The sequence below is a fragment of the Engraulis encrasicolus genome, chromosome 13 (genome assembly GCF_034702125.1).
Source record: "Engraulis encrasicolus isolate BLACKSEA-1 chromosome 13, IST_EnEncr_1.0, whole genome shotgun sequence".
In the NCBI taxonomy this organism is placed as follows: domain Eukaryota; kingdom Metazoa; phylum Chordata; class Actinopteri; order Clupeiformes; family Engraulidae; genus Engraulis; species Engraulis encrasicolus.
In genome coordinates this window covers 8,101,857-8,129,491 of record NC_085869.1, presented here as the reverse complement: position 1 = coordinate 8,129,491, position 27,635 = coordinate 8,101,857, and the positions used below count along the sequence as shown (strand labels likewise).

At 40.6% G+C, this 27,635-nt stretch overlaps 2 protein-coding genes across 2 annotated transcripts in view; one reads left to right on the top strand and one right to left on the bottom strand.

The window, feature by feature from the left end:
* Positions 1–301: 301 nt before the first annotated feature.
* LOC134460647 (class I histocompatibility antigen, F10 alpha chain-like) lies at positions 302–21,277 on the top strand. The gene is made up of 8 exons (XM_063213004.1): positions 302–377; positions 2,133–2,420; positions 2,841–3,140; positions 3,239–3,518; positions 3,936–4,076; positions 5,206–5,264; positions 16,019–16,053; positions 16,498–21,277. The coding sequence occupies exons 1-4, from the start codon at positions 320–322 to the stop codon at positions 3,505–3,507; spliced, it is 915 nt and encodes a 304-aa protein (XP_063069074.1). The 5' UTR covers positions 302–319; the 3' UTR covers positions 3,508–3,518; positions 3,936–4,076; positions 5,206–5,264; positions 16,019–16,053; positions 16,498–21,277.
* A 2,888-nt stretch (positions 21,278–24,165) lies between these two features.
* The window catches only part of si:dkey-219c10.4 (high affinity cGMP-specific 3',5'-cyclic phosphodiesterase 9A), a 34,566-nt gene continuing 31,096 nt past the window's right edge, over positions 24,166–27,635 (bottom strand). Inside the window, exons 12-14 of the mRNA XM_063214567.1 lie at positions 26,430–26,534; positions 24,947–25,093; positions 24,166–24,435 (exon numbers count right to left, since the gene is read on the bottom strand). Of these exons, the coding sequence (XP_063070637.1) occupies positions 24,166–24,435; positions 24,947–25,093; positions 26,430–26,534 (522 nt within the window). The remainder of the gene's footprint in view (positions 24,436–24,946; positions 25,094–26,429; positions 26,535–27,635) is intronic.

Here is a 27,635-nt window from a genome sequence, read left to right as displayed (position 1 = left end):
ACGGTGAAAGTCCTCAATTTCGAGCCAAAGTGTGGAGAACAGATAGCCTGGTGAACCAGCGCCACCCGCTGGACGGCAAAATGTTTTGTCTACGGGTGGGTCTGGCCTCGCATAATGATTCAATGAAGCCAGAATGCCATGAATCTGGCAAACCAATTACAATGCAAAAATGTGTTTTGAATCAAAGTGGGCAGGGTTTTGAGGGAAGGTTGTTCTCATCAACAATCTTCGGATGTATTATGGATCGAGGCCAGACTAAATTAGACATCCACATTTAGTCTGGTTTATCAGACTAGAGAACAGATCAACATTGCTCAGGATGTATCGTGTAACTCTGAGTCTTTTCACGATATCCACATTTCTCCTGGCATGTTTGGGTAAGAATTCTTTAAAAAAAAAAGGAAAGAAAAAAAAGGTAAACGCCAGCGGAGCAAAGCGAAAGCGAAACTTATCAAACACCCCGCATCGCAAAACGATGTCGGTAGGCAAGATTACAAATGTGACACTCAATGTGTACTTTTAGCCGAGGAACTAGGCCTATGCGTTATTTTTTGGCAAATAATTCATTCGAAGATGTTGCCTTTCCAGGTGACTTCCGCAGAATCGCCTAGAACTCTTCGGCAACAGTCGGTGTGTAGGCCATACGCCCCTACGAAGTGTTCTTGACCTTGTTAGGTCTTAGTTCCTTTTCGGCTCAAGTATTAAACATGTCAGTGTGGTTTTAAACATTGCCCATCATCTGTGTTGTGCGGCTTGTCTGTGCGTAAACGGCACGCCAGATGGAGTAGGCACCGCAGCCCTGTCATTTGTCTAGAGCGGAACCCCCTTGTTGTCGTCCGATTTTGTGTTCTGTTTGTAGCGGACAAGGGTCTGAAATAACGGTATTGCTTCAATATGGAAACACCACCGTATAGCCATGGCAGCTATTAAGAGCGCGTAGTGCTACATCTGCATTAAACGAGTCGATAGACTCAAGACTGTGACTGTGACAAGACAAGACTGTGACTGTGTAGGCCAGGCCTATTGTTATTTTGAAGAATTGTATTCTACCCTGCATTCATCAAATAGGCTACTCTTAATCAGGTGTCAAAAGTGAAAGTAAAAGTAAATTTGTGGTGTAAGTAGGCCTACAACACTAGCCCATGATATTACATAGCTGTTACACAATTTACCCCATTGTACCTAATGTAGTGGATAGACTGTGTGTTGTTACTGGGAAAACACTAAAACCTAACAAGAACCCCCCACAAATTTGATCCGACCAGCGCAAAGGTAGCCGATCACAAGTACACAGGTCTACTGGTTATTCAAATAAGTTAACTGTGTTGGAAGGAAATTGTGTTCCTTTTTTTACTTTTACTTTTACTTTTACTTTTGACACCTCTGTTCTTAATTAGCCACTGACTTGTAGCCTATAGTATCATTGGAATTAGCACTAGGCCTACTAGGCCTACTTATAGTCCGATTGATAAGTGTGACTAGTAATTAATGTTTATCAAAGTGTTTTATATTGAATCAAATAGACAACTGTCAATAACAAAAAAGTAAACATCGTCTTAACTGCTATCAGAAATATTTCTGGTATGTTAGCTTGAATTCTAAAAGCCTAAAGAATAACGAAGCTACTGTCAACACTAAGAAAGTGAACAATTTGTATTATTTTACCATAGGCCTATTTAATGTATGTTGTTACTGCCACAGCAGAGATGACCAACAGTGGCCTAGCCTATCATGTGGAGGTTCAACATTTGCTTGGTATTTGTCACTGTGCTGTGGTTACTCACTGTTCCGAAGTTGTACCATTATAGTGTGTGTGTGTGTGTGTGTGTGTGTGTGTGTGTGTGTGTGTGTGTGTGTGTGTGTGTGTGTGTGTGTGTGTTTATTCAGGTCCCTAAATTAAACTTTTTCATCACCCGCTAAAATGACTAATACTGTAGATGTTAATCTTCCTACTCAGTCCCTAATGGGTCAAAGTGGTTTGTAAAGTAAATTGGTCTTTTCTACCAGCCAAACGGACATTGCTCATGTAGAGCCCTGTATATATTATAAGAATATGAAACCCCATGACATACACATTTTAATATAATATTACAGTAGCTAAGCTGTTATTTTTTTCACTTTTCTCTTCAAAGCTGATGTGGGGCCAGAAAGGCACTCCCTCTACTATGTGTACACAGCCCTGTCACAGGCCGTCAATGCTCCTGGCATCTTTGAGTTCACTGCCATGGGTTTGCTAGACGACAGAAAGATTGACTACTACAACAGCAAACAGAAGGTCAAGATTCCTCAACAGGATTGGATGAAAGCAAAGCTTCCCGCAGACTACTGGGAGAAGGGCACCCAATCACGCAAGAGTAAAGAGCAGTGGTTCAAAGTCAACGTCAACATCCTGATGGAGCGCATGAGGCAAAACACAAGTGGTAAATGTCAAAAGTTCCTGGTGGGATATTTATTTCATTTTATTCTGAAAAATAAAAGGGAAAATGTCATTGTGTTCTACCACAGGTGACATTTATGTAACATTTCAGACATACTGTAAAATGTGATAGTGAAGTGTACTGAACAGCACAAATGCAGAGATGTTGCTTCATTATTGTCTCTGTACCTAAATCTTCATAATCGTCAGTGAAGTGTAGTATAATATAATGAATAACACGAGCAAATGAGAACGTCTGTGAGGTAGCAGGGGAACAATGTACCTCATAAAAAAAAGCCAACATACATAATATCAAGCCATCACTTGATCTTAGTAGATGAAGAAGAACATGGCCATAAGCTGCAACCATTTGAATAAAATAAATTGCATTACATTTGCTCTAATCTCTCATGTTCTTCCTCAGATATCCATTCCCTGATGTGGAGACATGGCTGTGAGGCTGACAAAATGGCAGATGGTTCTTTACAGTTTGTCAAGGGTGTTGATGAATACAGTTACGATGGCAGTGATTTCCTTTCCTTTGACGATGATACAATGCAGTGGGTGGCACCAGTCAATGCTGCTCAACAGACCAAACAGAAGTGGGACGACGTGCCGATCCTGAACCAGTACACCAAGGGCTACCTGGAGAAGGAGTGTGTGGAGTGGCTGGACAAGTTCCAAAAATATGGAGAGAATGATCTTGTAGAAAGCCAAAAATATCGTATGTTGTTTCAGTATCAACAGTGTTATTGTTTTTGTTCAATTGGCAGGATTTAAGTTTTATAATAATGACAGGAATTACATATTTTTGTTTGCCAGGTCGCCCAAATGTATATCTTTTTGCCAAAAACGGGAGACCTCATGGTAGATACCTGTTGACATGTCTGGCCACAGGCTTCTACCCGAAGGACATCAAGATCAGCATTCTGAAGAATGATTGGCCCGAGAAGGAAGGGCATCAAGATGATGTCTTGCCTAATGGAGATGGAACCCACCAGATCAGAGTGACCTTCCTAGCGGAGAAGGTGGAAATAAACATGTATAGATGTAAGGTGGAACACAGGACCCTGGACGGACCCATTAGCTGAGTGGAAAACAGGTGACGCTATCTTTATGGGCTATGCGTCTCACATGATTTTACAGTTAATTTTACATACATTAAGTGTTTCTTCTTCTTCTTCTTCTTCTTCTTCTTCTTCTTCTTCTTCTTCCTATTATTATTATTATTATTATTATTATTATTATTATTATTATTATTATCAGTAGTGGTATGGCTAATGATACCATATATTATGATAACAATAGCAACAAATATATTTTATATAATATATAGAAACAAAGATGAATGTCCGCACACTGCTCCCGTGTTGCCTTTTTTTAAAAATTTTGAAGTGAGCGCTTTCGAGCTAGTCGCTCTTCATCAGACTTGATATATAATATATATAATAAATATAAACTTATTTATCATTAATAACAATGAGAATAATAACAACAGTCATGTTTCTGACATTTGTAGAGGGAAAAGTTGTAGATGAGGATTGCGGCCCCGGCTCTGGCCCTCCAATCGGAGTCATTGCTGGCGGCCTCACACCACTGCTGCTCATTGCTCCGGCTTTGGGGATCTTCTTGGCCAAAAAGAAAGAGATGCTGTGCTTTGGTAAGTTCTGCACATGGGAGTGAAACAAACTAAAAGAAATATTGAAACAGAAATCTCCAGTTCTCCCTGTTAAAAAGCGACACGTCTTGTCGCCTTGGCCTTACAATTATTGAAAAAAGCCAACAAGAAAGAAGAAAAATTGAGTGCGATCCATTTCCTACTACTAGATTACTTCAGAGACGCACCAACAAGACGGAAGAGCGCGGTGTGTGGAAGATAACCTTACAATTATTGCAAAAAATATGTATGTGAAATGTTTTGGTACCCTAAATGTCTTTGATACTTTGTGCTACTCAGTGCAAGATATTTCAGATGTTTGGGGTATTTCTACTTGATGCGTTTTGTACACACATTTGACATGTATAATTACACGTACGTATGTTATGTACACCGTACCTAAATATCAGTTGTTCAAGCAGAAGACATAGCGTGTAGTTAAAAAAGCTTAGGTGTTATATTTTTTTATTTGAACTTTTGCTGCCTAAAAGCTATTTTACCCTAACAGAAATAACATTTCAGCAGTTTTTAATGGAAATATTTAAAACCGAAGTTGTACAGACTTTTCACCATTCAATTTCATGCTTTACTAGCCCCATCTCCAACTGTTCCACCTGTAACAGCAGTGTTTCCGAATTTTCGTTAGTCAAGGTGGTGGGGCATTAGTCGCTTTGAAAAAAGGTTCGCACACTCCTTTGGATTTTTTTCTTCTTTAAGTTATTTTTTCTTCTTTTTATTCATTCATTCAATGACAATGACGTTTCGACCTCTCAGTCTTCCTCAGATTCAATATATTCATAGATTCCAGAATCTGAGGAAGCGTCGAAACGTCATTGCCATTGAATGAATGAATAAAAAGAAGACAAATAACTTAAAGAAGAAAAAAATCCAAAGGAGTGTGCGAACCTTTTTTCCAAAAATACGTAATCTTTTTGTTCAGCACAAGGGATTGTGCACAAGTAACTCTCTACAAGTAAAGTACCATTGACTGGTGTAGACACAAGTGAGGCCCTACTTTTTGCTGCTGATTCCACTGATATGATATGTTGTTGTTTTTGTACTGTAATGTTAAAGAATGTGCCATACAAAGTGGTTTCTAACTCGCATTATGATATTAACCCTGTTGTTTTAGATAAGGGATCCCCAGGTAGCTCTATAAGATCCTCAGATGGAAGTGACCTAATGTTGAAGGTAAACGTGCACAAATTGATGAGCATTTTTTAAACCAATGTTAATAATTAAATGTATTTTGTTCACTGTATGCGAGTACACACCAACCATGCGCTATAAGTAGGGTTGGGTATCGAAAGGGTTTTATTCGATACCGGTGCCAAAACGTTTATAGCAGTCCCGGTTCTTTAGCTGTACTTTTTTTGGTACTTGAAAAACAAAAAAAGCAGCAGCACAGGTTTTGTAATAAAACAATGACTTTATGTATGTAATAGCCATAGCCTACAGTATGTAGTAGTCCATCTTTCAAATAGGAAATTAAATTTCAGACTAGAAATGTTGGTATACAACTTCCGTATTATTATTTTTTATTTCAGCATACAATTATTAAACTATTTAGAATCAAAATGAAACTGAATTATTAGAAAGTGAAATTGGTGTCGACTCTTTGTTCAAGAAGCAAAATGAACTGTCACTCGAAATGATCTTGCAACAGGCAGACGCCTTCAAAACAGCGTGTGTGCGAGAAAAGCCTGGGTAACGCTTTACTTTACGGTACAGTATTTACTGTGTACTTTCTGCGTAACAACAGGGTAACAGGCAGAAATTACATGGTATCTAACGGCTTAAAAGGGGGTAATTACAAATTACAAAATGTAATACACATATCTCAAGATTTAGGCCTACTATGAAACTACTGCGTATTTCCTAATCATCTAATCATCAAACTTCTCTCTGTTACCCTGTTGTTACCCAATTAATGGCATTTACTTTGTAATTACCCCCTTTTATGTAACTTCTCTCTGTTACCCTGTTGTTATCCAGAGAGTACACAGTAATTACATATGGTAACTGTACCGTAAAGTAGAGCGTTACCAAAGCTTGTCTTCATCTCCCATAGACTTAGAATAAACTTCTCTCCCTTTCATCTTCAGCCGCTAGGCCTATTGAAGGTGTTTCAGAGATTAAAAACGAATTGACTGGCTGTTGATAGCCATTAAAACTTTAAAAACAATACTGCTGACATGAACAATGTTAACGCTGCCGTTGTCGCGTGCATACAAGTCAATAGTCACAAGCGTCAGGTTCATGTCATGGGGCTTGGCAAAATTGCACAATGTTGATGCGAGATTCTTGAGAGATGGGACAAAATGGGTTTTGAAAACCTGATTTTGAAAATGCAGAATACATTGATCATGGTTATATATTCATGTAGATAAAGATGTGTAGTTTTTAGCCATAAAATACAGGCTCCAGGTGAAAAATCAATTTTTAACAAATTAACATGTTTACCTTATCACCCTTCAGCCTTCTGTTTCTACGTTTGAAAAGATGATCATATCCGCATATTAAGTAGTTTTTCGTGAATTTGTCAACTCCATAAGGTTTTAAATGTCAACTCCGTAATAAAATCTTGTTGACTCTTACGGAGTTGATACATATTCATAATAACACATGATTTTCTAACAGAAATCAACTTGTACATCAGCAGTTATTTAGGGCCTTGCCAATAGTTCTAAGCTTTTATTATAAATACTGAAATAACCTTTATTATTTTTTATTATTATTATTATTATTATTATTATGCATTATATTATAGTGTTGACACATCATGCTTGTGACATACAGATGGTGTAACTTCAATCTGCTCATTACCGTGCCGTGCCGTGGCAGCGTACCATGATCATTACACCCTGTGGCCATTCGGAATGCGGGGGGCAGTATAGCACCGCTTTTGCAGAGCAGCGTCTGCCTGTGTTTGTGGTCTGTTTGTGCTTCCGTGCTTGTCCGTCCCCCAGTTTTAGTAGTAGTAGAAATACAGTCAGCAAATTGCATGTTTTATTTAGCATTGGGCATTTGATAGGGCATTTGATAATAACACAAGTGTGAGCGGTAAAGACAATTAAAACCGAGTCAATCAGACAGGAACACCATTGTAATTAAGTGTGTCCCGTAACGCCAGCATGAGAGAGATCGAATTTTAAATTTGGCGGCGACATTCTGTTGCACGTAACATTGGGCATTTGATAATAACAGAAGTGTGCGCCCTAAACAAGACCACCATGTGAATTTAAACTCGACTTTTTTCTGTCTTTCATTCACCGTCTCCCAATCCGTCCCTAACTTATTTCGGCATTATTCAGGTCAGGAACGGGTATCCTCAGGACCTCAGCCTAATAGGTTGAAGACAGGTTTTTTTATTATTATTATTAGTGCTTGTGAACACTTGTGAACTATGACTCCTTCTTTGGAGGCTGGATAACCTGTCACACCACGACGTGTCACAAAAGGCTGTGCACTGCCTTTTCTTTTTTAAAAACACAGCAGTCGTATGATAAGTGTTTCCCAACCACTGTGCCGTGGCACACTAGTGCCGTGGGAAATTCTTTTTTTTTTTTGCTTAGGCCTAATTTTTTTGGCAAACGAATTCATTAATAGGCCTAATTACTTCTATTGTTAAGGCGGCTACAGAGTATAATTTGTTTTCATTATTTCATATTTTTTGTTGGTGGTAGGCCTATATAGGCTACTATATAGGCTATTTTTAATTAGGCTATTTGAATGATTCAACCAACCGCCCGAATTTAATTAAAATATTTGGCTATAGGCTACTTTCGATTGTGTTAATTCGATTCGATTGTGTGTGCTCTTCTTAAAACCTGATTTTAATATGGCAACCAAGCATACACATTGTGAGGGATTAAAAAAGTGCGTCCAATGCGAATATTACCTCTTGTGTTGTTGGGGGGAGAGAGAGAGAGAGAGAGAGAGCTCTTTTGTGTGCGTGTGGGGGTTTAATCACCCCCTCCCCCACAGACAAACATTCATAGCGTCACACAGTTGAAGACTGTAGTCAGTTGACATCTATGTAAGCGCCCCTCCAAGCGTCTGCCTGTGTTTGTGCGTCTGTTTGTGCTTCCGTGCTTGTCCATCCCCCAGTTTTAGTAGTAGTAGAAATACAGTCAGCAAATTGCATGTTTTATTTATAGTGGGGTCGTAATAGGCTCAGTCATTTCAAATTGATGTTAAAGTTTGGTTTTCACTTCCAAGTTGAAGTTTAGGGTCTATAGAACAATTTGAGTTCGAGTGTCAAACACACAGATAACAAAATGGCCTGCGGGGGGCGCTCTAAAATATATAAACAGCTATAACTTTTGATTAGTTAAACCAAATTTAACATATGAGGTATGTATGGATTCAGCATGAAGAGGAGAAACCGGTGGGCTAAATAGTTGGTTACCAGATTAAAGACACACTATGTAATAAACACACTTTTAGCCAATGGACAGCTAAATCCGGGCTTTTTTAAGATAAAGGGTGGAAATGGCCTCCAAGTTGCAATGAAACATAATTTATTGTTACAATTTATTATAAATAAAGCCTGGGTTATCACTTAACTTGATTTGTTCAGAATATCCCTGAAGCACACAGATACTTAGGATACATAATACACAAATATAGCTGCATAATGCCTATGTGATATTTAAACTTGCAACTTCGAGTTTGGTAATTTAGGATCATGAGTACCAGCTTTTTTTCAATCAAACCATCATTTTATTCACAACTTAAAAACTTAATATCTGGAAGAAAGTAAATCAATAATAATAATAATAATAGTAATAATGATGATGATGATGATAAATATTATGGGGAACATCATTTTTTCCTGCATTCAAAAAGTAAACAGAAGACCATAGGGCTAACATTTATTCCAATACTCCACTCTACAATAACTATGACAGAGAACAGATGCAAAAACAGTCAGTGGTCAGTCTTAGAAATTGTATGTGCACTTACACAGACGTGTGCACTTTAACTCTGCCTTCATGCACTTGCACCGAGATCTGACAGGTCTATTTGTACAAGTACTAGTACAGCTGCACTTCACCTCTAGTTGGAAAACATCTTTGGCAACTGCATTGCTTTGGTAGTGTAGTCCAAATCTGGGAACTGTTCATTTGTTACCAGATTGGCAGGCATTTCTGGCAAATGCAGATAATAAGAACGGTTTTCATTCCTGTCAACTACGCTGGTAACAAATGGACAGTTCCCAGAGCAGATGATTGTGTCTACCATGTATGAAATAGTCCTATAGTATTATTTAGTATGCTTGCCAAAGGCCTCTGCTTGACCACAACAAGCATACTAATTGTTCTCCAACAACAGTTTATTTAGTATGCTTGCGGGAAAGCATATTAATTGTTCATCAACAGTTATTATTATTCTACATTTTTCCATTCACCTCGGACTACAGCTCAGCCTTTAACACCATTGTCCCCAGCATACTCGACGACAAACTCCGGAGTCTAGGAATTCACAGTGGCCTTTGCAGCTGGATACTAGACTTCCTCTCAGCACGGAAACAGGTGGTGAGAATGGGCTCCATCACATCATCCTCCTTGACCATCAGCACGGGAGCTCCGCAAGGTTGCGTTCTGAGCCCTCTCCTCTACTCTCTATATACGCATGACTGTGTGGCTATACACAACAACAACACCATCATCAAGTTTGCAGATGATACCACTGTTATCGGTTTAATCACAAACAATGATGAAACAGCCTACAGGAAAGAGATAAACAACCTCATGGAGTGGTGTAGAGGAAACAACTTGTCTCTGAATGTGTCCAAGACAAAATAATTAATAGTTGACTTCAGGAGGAAAGAACACCAGTTTGAAACCATTAACATCAACAGTGAGACAGTGGAGAGGGTGAGAGACTTTAAATTCCTTGGCGTTACCATCTCAGAGGACCTCACCTGGGACAGTCACACACAGCGCATTGTAAAAAAAAAGCCAGCAACGTCTGTACCACCTCAGACGATTGAGAAAGTTTGGGATGAGACCCAAGATCCTGAGGTCGTTTTACAGAGGCACCATTGAGAGCATTCTGACAGGGACCATTATTGCATGGTATGGGAACTGCTCTCAAGCCAACAGGAGAGCTCTTCAGAGGGTTCGAGGGAAGGAGCATCAGGAAGGCAAAAAAGATCTTGGCTGATCCTAGTCACCCCAACCATGAACTGTTTACCATATTGCCATCTGGGAAACGGTACAGAAGCCTGAAGTCTCACACTACCAGACTCCAAAGTTTCTTCCACCAAGCAGTTAGATTACTGAATTCATGCTGAAGACAACAATGCACTTTATTTGCACTTTTTTCCAACCCCCCCCCCCTTTTTTTTTTTTTTTTTATATTTTTTTCAAAATCTTTTTGAGGACACAAGAAAAACACAACAATTCTTACTCTTTATAGGCTTCAAACCTATAATAAGACGTAATAAACTAATCTTGAATCTTGAATCTTGAATCTTGAATCATATGGGAATCGCCATTCATTAGTACGGCGGCTTTGAATCGTTGCAGCGTTCGAGATAGAGACACGGTTCGCGTGCCAAAACAAATGGCTTGAAAAGGGCTCAGGGTGGAGTATATTTTTCGCTGGCCTACCCCCTTTCATTCATTCACCAGACTTCTTTTTCCTTAGTTTTCTCTCTGTTTCCCCCCTCATTGAAAAGAATGGTAGAATGGTCAAGATGATGATGCCACAATCTGTGCCAGTTAGAGTGAGAGGTGACCTGTCCTGGGGTTTTAACTAGGTACCAACTGGTAAAGGCATTGTCAGAGAGGTATTGGCTCTGAATACAAACTGTGTGAATAAGCCAACTCTTAAAAATGTTTCAAAGAGAGCAGTTTTAAAATCCCTATGATGTGACCCCATTCCCCTCACAAAAAATGTGTGAACAGCTCAGCGCATAAGCCTGAATATGTCCATTTTTTGACTGAACCATTTGGTCAAGAAAAGTGGTCTCAGCTTTGACATGAAGAGCAGGTTTGTGCCATTTGTGTGTCAATATCATCTGACAACTTGCAAAAGTTTTGGAGATATGACAGCGTAAAAATAAGGCTGCACATATTACTCAGCTATTGACTGCCAAACTGTCACCTTTAGAATCTTCAGTCATACACACACACACATGCAGCCTAGTAGAACTTTAGACCTCTGCTGTCAGTAAGTGGCAGTGGCCTACTGGGTAGGGTGTTGGTCTGTCAGAGGGTTGCAGGTTCGAATCCCACCCATCTCCCTACCCACCCATTGCTGAAAGGCACCTGAAGCATCTCCATACACGCACACACACACACACACACACACACACACACACACACACACACACACACACACACACACACACACACACACACATCTCTCTCTCTCTCTCGCACAGACACACACACACACACACACACACACACACACACACACACACACACACACACACACACACACACACACACACACACACCTCTATCTCTTTCCCTCGTGTTTCTGTGTGTGTGTGTGCATAATCCGCAAGCATACCAATAGCATTGTCTCTCCGGAAATGCAGTCTTATTATTATTATTATTATTATTGATTTATTTTCTTCCAGATATAACGTTTTTTTGTGATTTTATGTGTGAATAGAATATGGCTTCATCGAAAAAAGTTGATACTCGTGATCCTAAATTCATAAACTCAAAGTTGCAAGTTGGGTCCTAAATATCACATAGGCTTTATGCAGCCATATTTGCGTATAGGTATCCTAGGTATCTTTGTGCTTCAGGGATATTCTGAACAAATCAAGTTGAATGATATACCAGGCTTAATTTACAATAACTTGTAACAATAAATGATGTTTCATTGCAACTTGGAGGGCATTTCCACCCTTTATCTTAAAAAAACCCTGAATTTTGCTGTCCATGGGCTAAAAGTGTGTTTATGACATAGTGTGTCTTTAATCTGGTAACCAAATACTTAGCTCAACAGCTCCCCCTCTTAATGCTGAATCCATGCATACCTCATATGTTAAATTTGGTTAAACTAATAAAAAGTTATAGCAGTTTATATATTTTAGAGCGCCCCCCGCAGGCCATTTTGTTATCTGTGTGTTCGACACTCGAACCCAAATTGTTCTATAGACCCTAAACTTCAACTTGGGAGTGAAAACCAAACTTTAACACAAATTTGAAATGACTGAGAAAAAATGAACATGCCTACGACCCCACTATTAGCATTGGGCATTTGATAGGGCATTTGATAATAACACAAGTGTGAGCGGTAAAGACAATAAAAACCGAGTCAATCAGACAGGAACACCATTGTAATTAAGTGTGTCCCGTAACACCAGCATTCTGTTGCACGTAACATTGGGCATTTAATAATAACACACGCGTGAGCCCTAAACAAGACCGCCAGTCGACGGTGTTTTGTTTTTATTATTCTGCATTCATGTCAGGAACGGATATCCTCAGGATACAGACTAGGCCTAGGTTGAAGACGGGTTTTTTTTTATTATTATTATTATTATTAGTGCTTGTGAACACTTGTGAACTATGACTCCTTCTTCGGAGGCTGGATAACCTGTCACACCACGAGCTCTTTTGTGTGCGTGTGGGGGTTTAATCACCCCCTCCCCCACAGACAAACATTCATAGCGTAACACAGTTGAAGACTGTAGTCAGTTGACATTTATGTAAGCGCCCCTCCAAGCCGTGTGAGTTTAACAGTTTGCGGCCAAGAGGTTTTTTCACGAGTGCGCACACACACACACACACACACACACACACACACACACGAGAGATACAAGGCAGAGTATGGATATTGTTTCAGAAGTTTGAATGTTTATTTGTTGTGATGTTACAAATAGCAATAAAAACATAGATCAATAAAAAGGCGTTCAAAAAATCAAACTATGCCTAAAAATAAATCCTTACAAAGTCCTTTAAGTGTCCAGGTGTAGGCCTAGCCTAGCCTACTTCAATGTCCTTACTCCCGTGTCCATACTGTAAATCCCATGGTGCAAAAAGGGCAGTTGGCTAGTGACTCAAAAAGGGTGGCAGCAACGCAGTCTGGTCTTGATTCAGAATTCACTCAGGACAAAGGCGGCATTCAAAAAAATCTAAGTAGGCTATGCCTAAAAATAAATCCTTACAAAGTCTTTTAAGTGTCCAGTCACCTGGATACAGTCATCGACCAAATCATCGATCTAGGTGGTGAGCCCACTGGTAGGTGAAAGGAAACAGCGCACTACTGCACAAACAACAGGCCGAGTCGCAGGAGACACAGCGAAAGGGACGTAATTTCTGGTTAAGCCGGGCAGAAAGGATGTTTTCTGCTGTCTTTATCTGCAGTGTAGCCTACATTAGGCAACTTGTAAAGGCTGCTGTGTAGGCATTGTCTACTAAAACTCTGTAGGCCTACTTGTAAAATAAATTTACACTCTTACTCAAATTTCAAGTTTAGCCTACGTTTATTTATTTATACACAGAATTAAAAATCAATACAATAAAAACAATATGAGGTAATAAAAGAGTGGGTATGACGTGTGTGCATCCGTTTTTTTTGTTCAACATTGTTCAACATTGTCATAAGATGGTGCGGAGAACCAGGTAAAGACCACAAATGCCCAGACGCTAACCAGACATGGATACCAAATTATTTCTATTTATTTATTATATTTTTAGGCTTAAACATATGTTAGCCTACTAAATGTTGAAAGAAGGAAAAGAAAAGACAGACACGTCGAGGCTACTGGTCGTAGCCTATTACAGCAAATCGAACATGCGCTTTATGCACACATAGCAATAAAGTAGTAAAAGGAATTCAACTTCGGAGCGCAGTGGGTTTCGTGGGTCCGGGGGGATGGTGATGGCACGTTTGATGTCTTTCCACCACCCCTGCACGGAGAGTGCATGGATGGAAAGCATATCCATAAAGCATCTGCATTCCTTCTGGAAGAATTAGGCTACAAAGAGCTGGTTACAATTTCAGTAGGCTATTATTTCCATAAAGGAATCGAATAGGCCTAATTGTCATAACAAATGTTGCGGTTTCAGTCAAATAGCTCATAGGCCTATTAAGTGGAGGACGAGTAATATTTCATAAGCATATTTTAGTTCATATATTATGTAATTCATTCTGCAAAAATGAGTATATCTTTCTCTCAAAAAATGACATTGGTTTCAATGAGGGCACTCTTGTTCTGGCAGGGACTCGCTTTTCGGCACGACAGTCACATTCAGGCTACCACAATACGATGAGCACAAAAATGACTGAGTAGCCTACGCGCCTTTCAATGGGCGGCTAAATATGCCTGTTGCATAGCGTAATTATTCACACATCACGTCAAGTCACAAATTAGTAGTCCCTTGCAGTTGACCTATTTCAAATTAACGTCCTCTCCTAGCCTAGGCCTATATGAACACGCGGGTGTGTGTGTGTGAGAGAGAGAGAGAGAGAGAGAGAGAGAGAGAGAGAGAGAGAGAGAGAGAGAGAGAGAATCCCTGGCTGCGCAGACATTGTTTAGTTTAAAAATGTTTTGGCATAGGCATACTTTTTGGGCATAATTTATAATGGCATAGGCCTACACTACACTCGGTGCATTGATTAGTCATAGCAAACAGCAAAAAATGCAGGTGGGGATGTGACATCTGACACGTGACATCTGTTCTGTTGGTTATGGCTACCAGAGTTCCGCACGTGTGCGCCTGTCCCACATAACCAGTTGCTTACACTTAATTTGAGCACGAAAACAGCAATATCAATCGCTTGCTAATTTTTGCCAATGTGACAACATTAAATTCATTATGGAAGTGTAGGTTAGGTTATCGCCCCAGCTGTTGGCGATGTAAGATAAATAGCCAACGCTTAAACGCTCAAACGCGGCGCTGTAGGTTACTGCGGTGAGGTTTAGGCCCCCTTTTGCACTCTCCGTAATTTTTACCAAACGAAAAAAGTATCCACATCCAGAAAACAAGTTTGAAGTTGCAATATTAGACGTTTCAAATCTTGCGATGCGAGAATCGGTATAGGGGCTTGTGGCTACACTCAATTTAGGTCTACACATAGAGCTTGCACATTAATGGCAATTCATCCGATCATCATTAAAAAAATGAAAAGAAAATTCATTAGGCTATTTATTCTTTTTATGACTCTTCCTACTTCCTGGAGGTGTTCTCACACAATTTAATTAGGCATGTCGTTATCCGCTGAATCGGTGCGTGCTGGTGAATATGAGCATATTAATATGCCGTCAACATCGTCTAAAATATTCCATATGGTAATAAATGTTGCCAACACATTTGCGCTTCTTCACCACTCTGTGCTATGGTTATCTGATATGAACAAGAGAGAGAGAGAGTGAGAGAGAGAAAGAGAGCGAGAGTGTGTGTGTGTATGTGTATGTGTATGTGTATGTGGTAAAGCGTATAGCGAGCGCTCCCAAGTACAGCAAGCGCTCCCAAGTATAGCGAGCGCTCCCAAGTGCCACCCGGCGGTTGTTTGGGTACACTGCAGCTAGGCCCGGTACGTACCGAGGTGGATGACGTGGCATTACCTCGGTAAAGGGTGTGCATTGTAGGGGGACCGACTGTAGGTGGTTTTCCTAAAGATGCATTGATAAGAATTAAATATTACATGTGACCTTAACAGAACAGTGTCCACATGGCATGTATACCAAACAGGAAGTAGTATCAGGCTGCCTAAAGTGTGAGCTGACCATAATAAAGCCAGAGTTGCAGGTTCGAATCCCACTCCTCCACCTCCTACTCCACTGAATGGCTGAGGTGCCCCTGAGCAAAGCATCCAACCTCACATTGCTCCAGGGGCTGTAACCAGTACCCTGTAAATAACTGACTGTAAACTATACCCTGTAAATAACTGTAAGTAGCTGTGAATATAAGTGTCAGATAGTGTAATATAATGCAATAACACCCTCACATCTCTCTTCTGCGTAGGGAGCCAATGGGAACGCCTAAACATCTGCAGAATGGTGAGTATACTCATGAACGGTGTTGAACTCATGAACGGTGTGACGTGTTTCGTGTGCGTTACGCCCTTTTATGGGGGAAAACATTGGGGGGAAAGCCAATGCAAGTCAATTGGTGGTGTTGGGAAAGAATAAACGAAAGACAAGGACCTGTAGACTAGCGTTGTTCACGCTCAACATGCCGAAAACGTGTTGTGTTGCCGGCTGTTCAAATAATATAGCCAAACAGCCGTGGCTAAAGCATGGACTGTGTTCATTCAGGCCAGCCGGTGTAGCATGTAAGTTAATGAGACATTCGGTTTGATATCCCCCATAAAGGGACGTAACGCACATTTACGAGAAAAGTACCCGGATGGCCGTTAATGTGTATTAAGCCCTCTGCCACGGCAAAAGGAAGCCAAATGTATCTTCAAGATGTCAACAATATTTTTTTTTCTGTATTTTCAGGTAGAGATGATCCATGCCATGAACTACAAGATAAGAGTTATTATTGTTCAATATGGTGTTCCGCTATCAAGGGAAAATGGACTTGGCAGAAGCTAACGTCGGGCTGTTAGAACGCTTCTGCCTCGTCCATTATTTTCCTTGATATAGGGACACCTCATCGGACGTTATTCCTTACACATGGGCAAGGGGCAATTTCAAGCTGTTTATCTTAAGTTAAATGGAAAAGTAATTTTTACAGAAAAATGGGGAAATGAAGAAATAATTTGATATGCATGTCCTCGTGGAGAGGTTAGGCTAGGTAACCACAATTAAAATGCACTTTTTAGGCTAGGTAACCACAATTAAACTGCACTTTTTAGGCTAGGTAACCACAATTAAGCTATACTTTTAATAACCACAATTAAGCTATACTGTTAATAACCACAATTAAGTTGTACTTTTTAGTATTTTAGGGATGGAGGTCAAAAACAAAAAATGGTCAAATTAGTCATTGCATGTTTGGAGTGGTCTTTCTGACATTTCTTTCAATGCTACTGTGTTAGGGTATTTTCTCACCTACATATTTATCTTTCAGTGCCACTGTGTTAGGGTATTTTCTCACCTACGTAGTTCTCTTTCAGTGCTACTGTGTTAGGGTATTTTCTCACCTACGTAGTTCTCTTTAAGTGCTACTGTGTTAGGGTATTTTCTCACCTACGTAGTTCTCTTTAAGTGATTCAAATTCAAACTCAGTCCTCAAGTGGACCAACAGCACAAGGACTCAGTTCTGTTTTTGTTCATACTGTGAGTGTGTTACATAAAGAAGCGGCTGCTCTTTCTGGTCCCGCTAGGCTTTTATTGTGTGTCAGTCACACCCGGTCCTCTAATGGTGAATCCCATTACACCCCTTAGCCCTACGCCGATCCCCTTTGCCTCCGTTTTGCGCGTCCACGTGTAGGCGTAGTGGCATCCCGATTCACGTTCAGACAGATGGGTAGGGGTTCGGCGAAGGGCTTTCATCCCCTCCATCCCCATGCATGGAATTAGTGACAGCTGTGAGTGTCATTCCGTGATTGTTGAAGGGGCATCCCAATCCATAGGGGTTGCGTTTCAAGCCCTACACCTTGCTGCTTTATTTGAAAGCACGAGGGGCAAGAGGAAGGCAAAGGGGTAGGGGTGGAGATTAGTAATTGGAAAGGCCCTAAGTAGTGTTTCTTAATTGGTGGGTCGGGACCCAAAAGTGGATTGTCACCAGTTGTCAGTCACCATATTGAAACAAGATGCTGTGTTGAAGTCGAGGAGAGATTGAAACATGGTTCATACTCCAACAGTTGAGCAACATGTTGTATGTCAGCATAGTACAAGGCAAATGCTGATGCATATAATCAAATGCAAGGATATATTTTTGATCATTATTTTAAGATTCCGATGACATGACAAAATATTGGGTCACCACATAATGGCCATGGAAAATTGTGGCTCCCAAAACTACTCCAGTTAGGAGCCACTGCTCTGCAGCTCTCCTTAGGTGGTTACACCTAGTCACAAGAGTAACTTGTCAGGACTCATAAGCGAACCGTATTGAGACCGCCTCAATAAAGGTCTCAGTACGGTTCACTTCTGAGGGGTCTGGGTACACTTTGGAGCAATTCACATATGCACAGAAAATGCTGAGTCACAGGTCTGAGTTCGCTAAAATGGCTGGAAGGGACCAGGTGTGAACATGAGGATGTGTACACTGGCAACGCTTCTCAGCTTTCAAATACAATGCCACATTGGCAAGGGGCAATTTCAAGCTGTTAGGTTTAAATTAAATGGAAAAGTAATTTTACAGGAAAATAGAGGGGGGAAATGCAGAAACAATTTAAGGGTGTTTTTTCACTTAGTCCCTTTCAGCCATTTAAGTGAACTCAGACCTGTGACTCAGCACTTTCTGCACATTTTCAAGCGCTCCACTGGTGATGATGCCATAGCAACATCACTCCACCTCTGCTTGGTTCATCTGGAGAACAAAAACTGTCATGTGCAAATGCTGTTCATTGACTTCTATTGTACATGTCTATTCTTTTTAGTTAACTGCACATTGAAGACTGGTCAAACGCAATTTCAAACTTCTGTGCTAACCCTGTTACATAGATTTTTCACAATAATGTACACTTGAATTGACTTGACTTGACTTGATATATGAGCGCTCCAAAGTACACCCAGAGGCCCCAGAAGTTAACAGTAGTGAGACCTTAATTGATGTGGTCTCACTCGTTACTAGGTGTAATTGATGTGGTCTCACTTGTTATTAGGTGTAATCACTTCAAGAGAGCTCTAGAAGACCACGTGTGAACAAAAATAAAAAACTGACAGCCCCTAAAAGCATAACAGGACCAGAAAGAGCAGCCCGTTCTTTTTTTAAAAAAAGGTATTTTTTTAGGGGCTTTTATGCCTTTATTTGATAGGACAGTTCAAGATGGCGACAGGAAGCGAGTGGGAGAGAAAGACGGGGTGGGATTGGGAAATGACGCCGGCCGGACTCAAACCGGGGTCCCCGTGGGCATGCAAGCCCAAATGTGGGGGTCTTAGCGCGCTGCGCCACAGCGCCCCCAGCAGCCAGTTCTTCTTGTAATGCACTCACAATAGGCATAAAAACAGAACTTTGTCTTTGCTGTCAGTTCACATTTTGGTTTGTTTAAAGAGGACTGAGTTTGGTTCACTTAAAGGGGACTAGGTGTGAAAATATATGTGCATGTCCTCGTGGAGAGGGCTTTGGTCAGACTAGGTCACCACTATTGAACTGAACTTTTTAGTATTTTAGACCTGGGCGTAATCACATGCTTGGGGTGGTCTGTCTCACATTTCTTTCAGTGCTACTGTGGAAGTTGCACTGAATCGGAGTGTTTTATGCTATAGCTTATATTGCTGTCATTATTTTTTTCACAATGGGAAAACATCAAATCTCAAATATGTATTGCTACCAATGATCTACAACAGGGCTATGGGACAGGCCTATCCCTGTATGTATCAGGCAACGCAACACACTCAGTAGTTTTAAATCAGGTCTCAAGAAATGGCTAGAAGCAAGGCAACACTGTGGACATTTTTAGTCATTGATCTTGTGTTTGGTGTTTTACGTTTTCTTTAGTATATATCTTTTTTTGTTTCTTTGGTGTATTCTTTTAATTAGATAGGCCTTTTTAGCCATGTAATACTGTGGGCCTATATTTGCACATAGTGCACCCATTATTTGTTTTGTTATCATATTTTTGTATTATTATTAGGACTGGGACTCGATTAAAAATTTTAATCGTATTAATCTATAGGCTTTGAAATTAATTAATCGAATTAATCGCATTTTAATCGCATTCAAGTATCTGATTTGAGAACAGTGAAAAATATATTTTTTCACATGAATTTTGAATAATTACAATAAATAAGCTTAATCTAAAATTGTTATTCATTTTTAAAAGAGAGAACTCTTCTCAATTTCAGCAGGCTGTTCACCATCAGGCGTATTACTGCCCTCCACTGGTCTAATCCAGAACTATATAGCTATGTTATACTGCGATTAATTTTTTTAATCGCATGAATTAATTAATCGAATCGCGTAATTAATTAATCGAAATTAACACGTTAATGTCCCAGCCCTAATTATTATTCATTTTAATCCTTTTTTTTTTTTTTTTTAGCTTAACACCAATTCCTGTCCAGGGACTACATTTGAAAATTAGCTGTGTGGCTATAATCTGTATTGTGTATAATCTGTATTGTCAATTATATTGTGCACTGTCCCTGCTAAATAAACAATAAATGAAATTAAATGAAATGATCTGGCTTAACCCATTTTACCCTGATGCTACGTATACGTTGTTTGACCTTTGGCGCCTGGAGCAACATGTATATGCTGCTTTCAGGCTCTTGAGATTTTTGTAGTAAATATCTGGGTGTGTTACAGCTGAATGAACACATCCTAATGCAAGATGAGGGTCCTAGCTTTTAAACACAACTTTTTTTTGTGCCTCGGAGGCTGAGATATTTAGGTTTTAATAGGCAGAGAGCACTTCTTCCCAAAAAGGGCTTAGGCATTCAGCAGGTTTTTTGCAAGTGACTAAAGCCTCTTCCACACCAACCCGATGGTTGGGTATTGTCGCGCGTTGGGTATAGTTGGGTCAGAGTTGGTTGGGTGTGTCTCTGTGCATCTGGGATAGTTGGAGGACGTTGGTGGTTTTGGGTCTCCATCGGGAGACTTGAGCATGTTCAGTTGGGTTGAGGAGCGTGCCGGTAGTCTGGCTCCAGCCCCGGCACTGATTGGTTTGTGCTAACTGCAAGCAGGAGGTGGGAGGGCACTTGTTTAAGCTAGTCGCAAACTCACAAGTCTTGAGTTTCATTACATTACACTGTGTTTGTTTGTAGACAGCTTCTAACACAATGCCCAGTGTGCCCTTTTCCTCTAGGTCGCACTGAGAGAAATGAGGTCTTACAGTGGAGTAATTTAAAGCCATAGCGTTCTGTGAGCAAGAGACAGAGATAGAATGTAGTCTTGATGGATAAACTATGAATTTGTGATTAGCGAATTCGTTGATTAGTTTTTGAATTAATTATTAAATTATTACAATTCAATTTGTATCTGATGTTACTTTCTCTATATTTTCCCTAGCGGGGATCTTATGTAATAAACAGACTTTTCTTTTCTGATTCTATTTTTCATAATAGACCTGAAATATGTTTTGCTGAGACATTACATAAAAGTTAGCCAGCTTATTGCTTATGTAAATGTGAATGAAAAGGAAAGTTTTTGAAATTGAAAAATAAAATGCAAAGTCTGCACACTTGTTCCTGTTATGCCTTTTTATTTCTTAATTCACACTTAATTTATTTGTCAATTTCCTCACATGTATCACTATTTACATTTCACACTGTCCTGCAACATGGGACAGCGAGGTAATGTGCTATAAGTTAGCGCTAACAGAGGTGTCAGAAATAAAAGTGCAAGAAAATCAATGATGTAAGCACACCAGCACATGGTATAACATAGGTGTTACAACAGTTATTCCACTAGGCCTATATCTAATGAGTTTGACATAGCCTACTGTGTTGTTACTGAAAAAAAAAGTAAATTTGGAGAGTTCAAAGCACGGTTGAGCATTCCATCTCGACTGCAGTATAAGGGCTGAGGCATCTTATTTATATCACATTACAAAATACAAGGACTGTTTGTGTTGTTGTTGTGACTTAAGGAAAATATGCAAATATTATCAGCACGTAGGCTACTGTAGGACAGTCTATAGCCTACTATATACAAATTGATAGTTTATTGCTTTGATTTAGTCTGAAACAATATACAAGACATTTCGTTTGAAGGGTTTCCTTTCTGTCTATCTGTGCATTGCAACCATTTAAATTAGACTAGAACAGAAACAATCAGATATTGAATTTAGCCAAGTCCAGTGCACACAAAGCTCATTTTATTTAGGGAGACAAGAACAAACTCCTATTTCGCTGGCTCTATCTCAGCAAACCTACAAAGGAACTTTGTCCCTGAGTTTAAAAGCTACAATAATCTTTATTTCAAATGTAGAAAAATAAAAAGTTCTCGGTTCCCTGGTTCCCGCAAAAATGTCCCAGTTGTTCATCTCTGAGGTTAGGCCAAATTATTTTTTGGATTCCCATGAACCAGTTTGCTTGTCGATATGGCCTCACCTTAGCCTGGTTCCTACCAGACCTCTGTGTGTTTGAGATCTGGAGCCCCCTGGTGGAGCTCAACACACACGGAGTAGTGGAGCTCATGAAGCTGCGAGGAACTACACTGCCCTACAAAGGCAAAGTGCAGCTTCTTCATGTTTTGTCAAAATCGAGTTTAGACTGAAAATGGTCTTAATAACACCTCCGTTATCTTGTGACAAAGCGTTGTGGTCCAAATAAGTCCTGTTTTAGAGATATTGCTGTGTCAAATTTGCAATACAATGTCCAACCTAATACCAAGGCAGGCTCTGAAGGCATTTTTCTCAGTTTCAACATTGGCGTAGTTCCTGCATTTTGCCTTTGCAGGGCAGTACACTGCCCTACAATATCAGAACGCAGTATCTTGAAAATGGTCGAAAATGGGTTTAGACCGGAAATTGGCTTTAAAATACCTTCTTTTTCTTGTGTTAAATTTTTTTGGCCCAACTTGGTCCCATTTCGGAAAAAAACGCAAAAAACTGATTATACTGCGCTTTTTGGTTTTAGGAGGTTACGTCGTACTAGCCAAGAACGCAGTATAATGCGAATTATACTGCACTTCTCCATTGACACCGTGGTTTTGGTGTAGACAGTAATACCACAACAGAGCGCAGTATAATGATTTTCAGCTAAAAAGTAATGAAAATGTTGTTTTTTTGGCTTTTTTCTTGTGTGCATAAATTTTCACCATAAAAAAGTATTATATGGAAGTGTCATCACCACTTTACCTCCAACACAGTCGCGTGGACAGAAAGGAAACTTTAAAGCCTTTTTTCTCAGTTTGGCATTTTGAATTATACTGCGTTCTGAAATTGTAGGGCAGTACAGGTCGGGCAAGAGCCAAGCAAGCCTAACCTGGTTCTTGCCAGACACTCAGCTCCATGAGTTTACTCGAAGAACAATATCATGGAAACCATTCATCATAATCCCTACTACTGTCTGTGGGTCAGGGATCAGGGATCATGGTTAGGGCTTGAAGTTAACAGGCTATACTACTCGTAGATATGGACGACGCAGCCCATTTTGACAGAACACCACAGGGCTGGGAGAAATAGGGCCCGGGCACTCTTGGATTAATAAGCGACGCAGAATTGACTCACTGGTGGGCCCCGCACCCTCGTGGGCCTCTATTTTCAGAAATGGTAGCCTCTTACTGCATATGGGGTCACGGTCTGGCCTATTATATTCACCATTTGATGAAAATACTTAACTGCAACAACATTGCTATGACAGTACCGAGAGCCTTAAGTAACAGATTAAGACATAGCCATTACAATTTTGGTGACAGTAAGGTTATAACATAGGCTCTGCGCTAAGGGGTTAAAGAAAATAAAAAATATAAATTAAATAGGGGTCCACGAGGGTGCGGGGCCCACCGGGAAATGCCCGCTATGCCAGATGGCCAGTCCAGCCCTGGGTGCAGCTGGTATATACTGCCCTACAATTTCAGAACGCAGTATAATTCGAAATGGCAAACTGAGAAAAAAGGCTTTAAAGTTTCCTTTCTGGTCACGCAACTGTGTTGGAGGTAAAGTGGTGATGACACTTCCATATAATACTTTTTTATGGTGGAAATTTATTCACACAAGAAAAAAGCAAAAAAAACATCATTCTCATTACTTTTTAGCTGAAAAATCATTATACTGCGTTCTGTTGTGGTATTACTGTCTACACCAAAACCACGGTGTCAATGGAGAAGTGCAGCATATTGCGCGGTATACTGCGTTCTTGGCTTGTATGACGTAACCTCCTAAAAACAAAAAGCGCAGTATAATCGTTTTTTATCGTTTTTTTCTGAAACAGGACCAAGTTGGACCAAAACATTTTAACACAAGAAAAAGACGGCATTTTAAAGCCAATTTCTGGTCTAAACCCATTTTCAACCATTTTCAAGATACTGCGTTCTGATATTGTAGGGCAGTATAGAGATGTATAGAGTATAGAGTATAGAGATGAGAGATGTCTGATGCTGCGTTGCGTTCACACTGTAGTGGGCTTCAGATCTGAGCTGGCATCAGCCGGTGTGTCTGGTTCTTTTGGCCCAGAAGAGGAAGATGATGAGGAAGAAGAAGAAGAAGATGGCTCTTTGGTGGACTTTGGACCCGTCTTGTCGCTCTGGGCCCGGTTCTGTTTCTCACGCTCCAGGGCCGTCTTGTCGCTCTGGGCCCGGTTCTGTTTCTCACGCTCCAGGGCTTTCTCCATCTCTGTGTAGTAGTCCAAGGCCTTCCGCACTGGGTCAATGATGTGATGCTGAAGAAGACAAAATACACCAAGGTTATGTACAGCAGGGGTTGGCAATGCACATCCCGGGGGCCAAATCCGTCCCGCCATCAATCATATCTGGCCCACGAGATGTCTTACTTTTTTATTGTTATTATTTCCTTTATTTTTAAAGTGTATATCATTTCCAGAGATTCCGTAACATTTATTGAAGATTTGCCGATAAGTAACACGACAAAAGCAACAGGTAGAACATCCAACATTGCAATGACATTACCAAAGGTCTTTGGTCATTACCATTTTGGTTTCAACAACCTTACAATCTGTTAAAATCAAATCAAATGCTAAGTCAGATCCCTAGTCTACATACAAAACAGAACATAAATCTGATTGATTCTGATTCTGGTTCCCATTCTGATTCCAATTCCCATTCTATTTCCCATTCTGATTCCGATTCCCATTCTATTTCCCATTCTGATTCCGATTCCCATTCTATTTCCGATCCTGGTTCTGGTTCTGATTCTGGTTCTGCTGTTCTGACCTCCAGGCAGGGGAAGAGGTTGGCCAGCTCCATGAAGAGGGGCAGCAGCACGAAGCGGATGAAGCCGGTCTGCGATGACGGCTTGGTCACCTTGTCCCTGTCCATGAAGGGCGTCACCGGGAGGCCCTCCAGCTTCTCCATGTCACTCTAGTGGAGAAGAAGACCGACGGCACAGCACATACCCAAAACAGGCAGTCAGTACCGCCCAAAACAGGCAGTCAGTACCAGAGTTGTATAAAGTAGAAGTAAAAGTTCTCTTACAGATGTAATGACGACACTAGTGGTATGATATGACATGGTTTCAACTTTGCAATATCATACTGGTGTTGTAATTACAGCTGTACGAGTACTTTTACTTCTACTTTCTACAACTCTGGTCAGTACATGGAAGTACTCTCAAATGACGTGTAGTCAGTAATACAGATTATGTAGACAGTGATGCAAATTAATAAATGTCTGAAGGGCATTACAGACAGGAATAGGTCACTCTATATGTTCAGGTGACAGGTAACACAGCATGTAACAAACTCATCTATTTTGACTTTTTATAGAGTAATGCATTTTGTACATGGTCCCTCTTTTAAGTCAAGAAATTAACTAAATTCTACCTCAAACCTGAGCTCAAACAGTATGCCGTCAGCAATAGGGAGTTGTGGCCCTGTGTATAATGTGTATGCTTGTGTTTATGTACTGTATGTGAGTGTGTGTCCATGTGCGCACATATGCATCTGTGTATGTGTGTGTGTGAGAGAGAGAAATTCTATGTCTATGATTCTATCATTCAATATGGATGTCCTATTTGTCATGCCAATAAAGCATTATTGAATTGATTTGAGAGAGACAGTGGGTGTATGCCTGTGTGGGCATGCCGTACGTGTCTGCATGCGTTTGTGACCTGGTTGAAGAATTCAACTAAAGAAATTAACTTAATTCTAGTGAGAGAGAGAGAGAGAGAGAGAGAGAGAGAGAGAGAGAGAGAGAGAGAGAGAGAGAGAGAGAGCACGTATGCCTGTGTGCGTGTGTGTGTTGTACCTGGTTGAAGAACTCCTGCAGGAGGCAGTCTAGCCAGGGCGTATGCGTGTGTGGCATGCCGTACGTGTGTGGTATGTCGTATACCTGTGTGGCGTGTGTTGTGTGGTACCTGGTTGAAGAACTCCTTCAGTAGTCTAGCCAGGGCGTATGCCTGTGTGGCCTGTGTGTCAGGCTTGTACGAAATTCTGAATTGAATGAATTTCAATTCAAAGTAATGCCATAATACGAACACTAGGTGGTGTCATTACCTTGAATTTCTTTGAATTTAATCTACACCACCCATTGAAAGTACATAGAACACCACCACCTAGTGTTCGTATTATGGCATTACTTTGAATTGAAATTCTTTCAATTCGGAATTTCGTACAAGCCTGGTGTGTGTGGTCCTGGTTGAAGAACTCCTGCAGTAAGCAGTCTAGCCAGAGTATGGTGTGTGGCATGTGTGTGGTACCTGGTTGAAGAACTCCTGCAGTAAGCAGTCTAGCCAGGGCTCCGCCACATCCATGGGCCGCGCCTCGTTGGAGATGTCACTCACTTTGATCAGGATGGTCATCAGCTGTGGCAGCAGAGGAAGAGGAAGAACAGCACGAGTTAGTTAGGGTGTGTGTGTGTGTGTGTGTGTGTGTGTGTGTGTGTGTTAGAGTGTGAGAGAGAGAGAGAGAGAGAGAGAGAGAGAGTTTATCCCCTGCTGGCCATCATCTGCGGCAGCAAGGAAAAGGCCAGCGTAAGTGTGTGTGTGTGTGCGTAAGTGTGTGTCTGTGTGTGTGTGTCTGTGTGTGTGTGTGTGTGTGTGTGTGTGTGTGTGAGAGAGAGAGAGAGAGAGAGAGAGAGAGAGAGAGAGTACAGACATACAATGAGAAAGAGAGAGAGAGGCCCTCCCCTGGCCATCATCTGCGGCAGCAAGGAAAAGGCCAACGTAAGTGTGTGTGTGTGTGTGTGTGTGTGTGTGTGTGTGTGTGTGTGTGTGTGTGTGTGTGTGTGTGTGTGTGTGTGTGTGTGTGTGTGTGTGTGTGTGTGTGTGTGTGTGTCAGTCCTCAGCTGCTAAACTGCTGTCCCTATCCTACGGCTCATCAGCTGAGACCCCATCCTCTCATCATAAGGCCCTGAGGTGCTCAGATGGGGCTAACATGCACTTCTGTCTTTTTAGCTGACTTTAATTTAACCGACTTTAATTTAACTAAGTCTGATTAAAGCTTAATTCCGCTTTGAAAACGTCATATAAACACCTCTTAATAAGAAATTAAATGAAAGTCAACTCGACGGAACTATTTCATTCTGAATGACTATTTCGGAATTAAAAACAGCATGTAAACGTAGTGACTGTCACCAAAATTGTAAAGACCAGGTCTTAATCTGTTATTTATGGCTGTCTGTAATGTCATAGCAATGTTGTTATGGTGTAGTTGAGTCTTTTCAGTAAGGAGTGAATGGGGCCTGTGGCGGGCCCATCTGCACGAGGAGGCTACTGATAGAAACACTTTTTGACATCCTGACTAAACCAAAGGCCCTTTAGAAGCTGTGCTCAGTGTTTGAAACATTCTAAATGTACAGTATGCAGTACAGCACGCAGTATTTTACCTCAGTATTTGAAAATGTCTGGTTACGGCCCTGCATGTGTGCAAATCCTGTATGCAGTTGTGCAGTACAATGCCATGAA

What these genes read in the sequence shown, in the direction of transcription:
- LOC134460647 (XM_063213004.1), top strand. Translation starts at nt 320, where the DNA reads ATGTATCGTGTAACTCTGAGTCTTTTCACGATATCCACATTTCTCCTG. An exon ending in CATGAGGCAAAACACAAGTG is followed by an intron (nt 2,421 to 2,840) that starts GTAAATGTCAAA and finishes GTTCTTCCTCAG; the next exon opens with ATATCCATTCCCTGATGTGG. An exon ending in TGTAGAAAGCCAAAAATATC is followed by an intron (nt 3,141 to 3,238) that starts GTATGTTGTTTC and finishes TTTGTTTGCCAG; the next exon opens with GTCGCCCAAATGTATATCTT.